Consider the following 6436-nt stretch of genomic DNA (forward strand, 5'->3'; position numbering starts at 1 on the left):
CTCATCCATTCCTCAGAACCACCATACCATTGATGAGAAACAGTTGAAAAAATAGAAAAGCTCAATAAATTTTTCCTTAATTAGAAATGGGTTCTTCTAGCAAGAGAAAACCCATGAAGAAACCCGCTTCCAAATCCATTTCCATCAAGAATAACATCCACAAATCCATTGAGAAAACCACATCAATACCCCATTTTCACCAATCCATTGATGCTCAAGTTTGCTCTTTGAACAACAAAAATAGCCAAGATGAGGAAGCAGAGGAAGTGGCGGAAGAGAGAGAAGAGCCAGGGCACGCCCACGCCCTGAATGCTTCAGGTGTGCTCACACTAGAGGAAGTCTTAGAGCGAAGGTGTAGAAAGATGAGGCAGTTGATGGATTTTTACAGGAGTTACTATTGGGGCTTAATGGAGGAGGTGAGGTTCAAGTATAGGGAGTACTATTGGAAGTTTGGGAAAGGTGGGTTGGAGGAAGAGAGAGAAAGAGAGGGTTTAGAAGGAAGCACAGGGGAGGAGAGAGAAAGGGAGGGTTTTTTGGGGAAGAAAGGGGAAGAGAGATGTGGGTTTCTGGGGTGCAAGGCCAAGCGTATGGCCATGGCAGGCTTTTGCTATACACACATTCTCTCTGATAGTAGGCAACAATTGTATAAGGCATGTTCTTATGTTGTCAAGAGGTTAGCTTATCCTCTCGCTTTTTGCTTTATTTTTCACTTTTCTCTAAAAAGGTTTGAAATTTAGATTACTGGGTGAATGCTATAATATGAGCTTGATTTTTCATATTATTATGGCATATATTTTTGCTTCTTTATTGAATTGGGAGAGTTGATTTTCACTGATATACCAACTTTGTGGTTCATCTGCTACTTTCTCTTCTTCAAGTTTGATTTTGAAACAGCGGGTTTGTGGTTGTTGTATTTATCTGGTTTTGCGAAGGTTTCTTAGTCCAGTGATTGTTTTTTCCTCCTTTATTTATTAGTTTTAAATCCTATGTCTTCAAGAGTTTGTTCTGTGTTGGTGGTTTTTCTTCTCATTTCCTTTCCCTTGGCATGCAGTTGCAGGGTATATGTTTGTCCAGTATCCTGCATCTTCTGTTGTGTTATTTTTTATGTGTGTTATATCGTAATCAGCTGATCATCTGTGAATTCAAAATATTGGGTGGCATTGTATGAATTTTTGTCATTGATATCATCAAAATAGAAAACGGCTCCACCTCTGACTATAAGAGTTTGTTGGTCAAATGGTGCTAGAGATCACAATTTATGGAAACTAACTCCTGTGGTACTTTGAGAAAGCTTTTTCTTCATGCTACAAGATTAATCTTCCGTCTCCCGAATGGGCATTGATTCGTCTTATATCTCCTCATTGATTCGAAAATGAGCACTGCACATTTGAAAGTGTTAGGATGAAATTTCCTATAGGAAGACTGAAATATTGCAGAAGAGTGTATTTCTCTTAAAGCTATAGGAGCAACGTCACTTTTTCCATTATTTCCTCTACAATGGTTTTAGTTTCACTTGGATGTTTATGGGTGAGAAAGAAAGCCATTTAGACTTTTTAAAATTCTTTATTGATGAGATCTTATTTGTTATGTTATACAGTGTACAAACTGGGCCCATCGTATGTGGTAAACCGGTGCTGAAGGCAGTTGTGCCCTCCCTATGTGGCATCCACTATGAAAAAGCCGAGAAACACATTGCTCGATCCCTGAAGAAGGCAGGCCTAAATCATATGCCATCTTCAAACAGGCCTGCTCCAAAATTTCATATACTAATCACTGAATATGTGCGCCATATTCAGGCAAAAAGAGAAGCTTGCAATGTAAATTGCAACAAGAATGGAAAAAATGGGCCTGAAACACTAACCGTAGTTAAGGATGAGAGTGCTAATTGATGGTTTTGCTGCCTTCTGTTGAGTAGAGAGGAAGTTGAAGCAGGTGTTATGAGTGAAGAAACTGGCCAAAATAGAAAGAACAAGAAAAATACTTTATGAGAGAAGATAAAGTTTGGGTGAATATTCATTTCATCCAACTGAGTTGGCAGGGGTCTAATGCATAGGGGCTCTCTCACAACTTGGAAGAGGAATCATGAGCCCAAAGGTATAATTATTTCTGCACCACCTATTGAAATGAATAAACTGTTTTATGCTAAAGCTTTAAGTATTATTGCTTCATATGTTAAGCATTTGCTTGGTCCCCCACAATTAAGACGTCTCGTGTTTTCCGTTAATTGCTTTCAATACTGTGCTTCACTGATACGTTTTGAACTCTGTACATGGTCGACTTTCTCAAACACTGTTTGCAGGGTTGTGATCTATCCAGTTGTTGTCTGTATGTTTAATTATTTATATTAGTTGCCAATAGAAAAGCCCATCCAGTTTCCTAGAAAACTTATCTTCCACCAATCTAGACATGGCTTCGTGGCCATATGTTTTCAATGGTTTGTAGCAAATGGTAGTCATATGTTCCGTTTTTTCCTTTCACCCATTGTGTCGGACACCTCTGTTTGATGCGCGCAATTTACTATTTTGTAGCTATTGGAAGTCAAGTAAAGGATGGGGATGTTGAGGAGGCTATTGTTTGGATGCTCATAACACAAATTGTGCTTCTACAAATGGATGAGGTATTGGTTGTTATACAAGAGATTGTTATTGTAATTTCAGAATAACAATTATTGCTGAGCAGTTCAGAGCAGGCACAAGGGTATTGGACTGAGCTTCTTCTGCGGTCTTCATTTATCTGTCTTGCGGGATCTACAGTCAATTTTTTAACTTGTTGCGAGCATAAGTGTGCTTCTCAGTAACGATCATCTTGAGAAGAATACATAAGCTTGGATAGATGAAACCATATAAAATGAATATTATTGCCGAGGTGAGTTTAATAATCAGTTATTATCTGCAATCTATGTAAAGTGCATCCAAATTGGCCTTTTATCACAGGAATGATGATTGAGATAATTGGCTATGTATTTGTAACTTAAATTCAATAATTCATTGATAGTTATCTTACTAGCCGGAAGTGTTCCTCTTCTGTAAGAAGCCTTTGTTGTCTAGTATCTACTGAGTGTACTTCTTCCTATTTGGTCTGGCTATTGTTGTTTGTCAGTTTTCCAGAATTTGAAAAAATCTGTTTGAAATGCTTTCGGGGATGCTTGATGATCCTTTATCAAAAGAAAAGAAAATGGATGCATGATGACCCCTTAGTTCATTCATGGAAATTACCAGAAAATAATCATTCTCTGCATTCTAGAGACTAGATACTAATGGAAGCTGAATTATATTCCAAGATGAAAAATGGTGTTTGATTTGAATAAGAGAACTTCGCGAAGATTCAAGCTCCGACCTCTTAGTACAGATCATTGTAAATTGCGATTTATCGTATTTATCTATTCATTTATTTTATTTTGTTAATTTATGATCGATTCCTTGGTGTACAACAAACTTGATCTTATTTAGAGCTACCACTGGGAGCTGCCTTGAACTTGGAATTTCCGTCTCATGGAGCTAATGGCAACTGGAAGGAAGACATGAAATGATATTCTTGGAAGAGACTATCGTCTGTTTTCTCTTTTTTATTGAAGCAAGTCATTGGGTAAGAGAGATAATACTGCATCATTAACAAACTGCAGAAAGTATTTTGGTTCCAGATTTCAGGCTGGAATAGTCCTCTTCCATGGCCAAATGGCCTGCCTCATCCAGGAACCTCCATTGGATATTACTTGCAAAAGTAGACAAATATGGAGACCTGGGGTCAGCTAAGCATATCCCGTTAGGAACTTCTGGAGAAGCCAGTTTACTACGAATTGAAAAGAAAACGGAAGGTTTGGATTTTTTATCATTCGTCAATTTCCATCATATTTTTAGCCTCTCTTTTTCTGATTGATGCATTCTCTTATATTTGTTATTGGGTTTTCACTTTAGGCATGCTTTATGCTCTACTGCCTTTTTCATACATCGATCATCGGGCGTTAGAAAGCAATTCTTTGCTCTGTTTTTTTTGTGATAATTATTCGTTATCTTTTTTGTTTCCTTGGACTTGGGTGGTTTGGAATTTAAACATGCATTCATGGGTGTTGGACTAAAAGCTGCAGAATAGTCCAAAGTCCAAACAATTTACATTAATGGTTTTATCCTTGTTGACTGTGTGATCCTCACTCTATTAATTTGCTTGGTTATTTTTTCGATGAGTAGTTTTTTTCTCTATTAATAAGCAGGGTTCAAGTTCCATTTTTGTTGTTATTATTCTGAGAGGTTTCTTTGCATATTATCTATCCTTCATCCCAATCCCACCCGCCATTTTTTTTTTCTTTATTTTCATCTTCTTGGGCTGCTTCATAAGCTATAAAATGGAAGAGAAGCAGAGATTCAGCTTTCATTCTTGTGATCTAGGGCATCTTCCAGCTTTGTTCCTTTTGGATACGCAATCAGAGTTGAGACATGGAGTTACCATTTGGACACTCCTATTTCTATTGCTCTTTTGATTCTAGTGCACTTTAGCTTACCTGGAGTTACTGTTCTCATTTTGGGTTTAGGTTTTGGGGGTTTGCTCTTTTTCACTGACTGGTGTTTGGATGGGAAATACAAAGTCCCAATTAAGGACGACTCAGGCATCTCCAGGTATCCCAACGGGTATCGAAACGGCCCGTGTAAGTGAGATGGAGCAAAGATTGCAAACTATTTATGTACACAGTGATGGAGAGAGACTTGTAGTAAACACAGAGTGCTGGAAACCCCTATGCAACACTTGTAGGTGAAAATGAATAGTATTTTCACCTATAGGTTGGCCACCATCCGATTGTTTGGGACTGCGTGGAAAAATCGATTGCAAGGGACGTACTATGTTTGTTGCGGTATGTCTGGAGCAGTCAATTTTTCATGTTAAACCGCAACGGATCTACGATAACCGTCGTTGGGTAAAAACATCGTTCACTCAACTATAGGCGTTGGAAAGAGTTTTTCTTATATATATATATATATATATATATATAGAGAGAGAGAGAGAGAGAGAGAGAGAGAGAGAGAGAGAGAGAGAGGATTTGTTAATTTAATTTTGTTCATGGAAGAAGCTGAAATTCATCAATCACGGCTTGCATGCAACTGCAGTGGTCAATGCATATTAAAATTTGGATAGTGATTTGGGGGAATTATTCGAGATTGTCTTGGGAACATTATTCTTTCCTATGCAGGACCTATTGGTGTGACAATTTCGAATCTTGTAGAGATCAGCCCTTTACTCAGAGGATTGTTAAGTTTCGTACACGCCAATTTGGGGAGCACTTGTATTGTTGAAGGGGATTCTTTGAACGTCATAAAATGGTGTAGAAAAGAGCAATCTGTTCTGTTCTCTGGGAACTTCGGTCTCTGTGGCTACAGATTTTGGATGTCTCAGCTTCCTTGTTTATTTCTTATTTCGAGAGACTAATGGGGTCGTTGATGCTTTGGCTAATGGGGTTTTGGCCTTGATCCTATTATTGTTTCTTCTTATGTAATTTTTTTTAGCATTTCAATAAAGTCTCGAACATTGGTAAAAAAATAAAATAATAAATAAATAAATATATATATATATATATATATATATATATATATATATATATATATATATATATATATATATATATATAAATTAGATTTGGTTTCAAAGATTCCTTTTGCATATTTCTCAAATACTATTGTAAAAGCTTAAATGACTTTTGTGCTTCACCTGGACCACATAAATTCTGTAATATAAATGAGAAGTGATGAAATGTACTCACACATGTGATATCGGAGTCAATTTTATTAATAAATTAATTGTTACTAATTAAGAAAAATTAAAATAATGATCATTGTTTTCCAAAAGGGAAAAATTTATATAAGGTTGCTACCTTAAAATGTAGAATCACATATGCACTTCAAAAATCTATCGAAAATGTTGTTTAATGTTGAAAAACCCTCTAAATGATTATCTTGACATCGAGATGCATGAATATGAAAAAAAAAAAAGGTTTTTGAGTCCCTAAAATAGTGTTTTTTGCAACACATTATCTAGATCGTTTATTTTCAAGATTTTCATATATTTATAGATGTACTTGATTTTAACTATTTTTAAAATTTAAAAATTTTTAAATTAAGTGTAAAAATAGATTTTAAGATAATACTAAATATTTTTTACAACAAAATTACATGTTATAATAAAATTTTAAGGTACATCTTAATTGGATTGTTTAAAGTTGCAACCTCATAGAAACCGCACCTTTTTCAAAATACTAAGGGGAAATTAACATAAACATCCTTATTTTGCTTTTAACGATATTAAAGAAATGACCAAATTTTTTCCAATTTTACGGATGTTCCTTTTTCTTGAACTTAAATTTTCCCAGAATGCCCTTAAGTTTGGTACTCGATATTGGTAGTACTGGATTAGTTTCTTGTTTTTTTCTTTAAAAAATCAAGTGCAGGTCTTT

General features: G+C 35.8%; 1 protein-coding gene across 2 annotated transcripts; it reads left to right on the forward strand.

Moving 5' to 3' along the window:
• On the forward strand, window positions 1-5546 carry LOC18448528 (uncharacterized). Of its 2 annotated transcripts, none has more exons than XM_088869431.1 (3): window positions 1-673; window positions 1598-2094; window positions 5180-5546. In XM_088869431.1, exons 1-2 carry the CDS (start codon window positions 87-89, stop codon window positions 1887-1889), a joined length of 879 nt encoding a protein of 292 aa, XP_088725557.1. In that variant the 5' UTR covers window positions 1-86; the 3' UTR covers window positions 1890-2094; window positions 5180-5546. The 2 variants fall into 2 exon arrangements, with proteins under 2 accessions (XP_088725557.1, XP_006858651.1); XM_006858589.4 differs by lacking the exon at window positions 5180-5546 and adding an exon at window positions 2529-3005.
• The last annotated feature ends 890 nt before the right edge of the window (window positions 5547-6436 follow it).

This window comes from Amborella trichopoda, chromosome 6, assembly GCF_054954075.1.
Source record: "Amborella trichopoda isolate Santa Cruz 75 chromosome 6, AtrichopodaSantaCruz75HAP2 v2.0, whole genome shotgun sequence".
NCBI lineage: Eukaryota > Viridiplantae > Streptophyta > Magnoliopsida > Amborellales > Amborellaceae > Amborella > Amborella trichopoda.

What these genes read in the sequence shown, in the direction of transcription:
- LOC18448528 (XM_088869431.1), top strand. Translation starts at nt 87, where the DNA reads ATGGGTTCTTCTAGCAAGAGAAAACCCATGAAGAAACCCGCTTCCAAA. An exon ending in TGTTCTTATGTTGTCAAGAG is followed by an intron (nt 674 to 1,597) that starts GTTAGCTTATCC and finishes TATGTTATACAG; the next exon opens with TGTACAAACTGGGCCCATCG.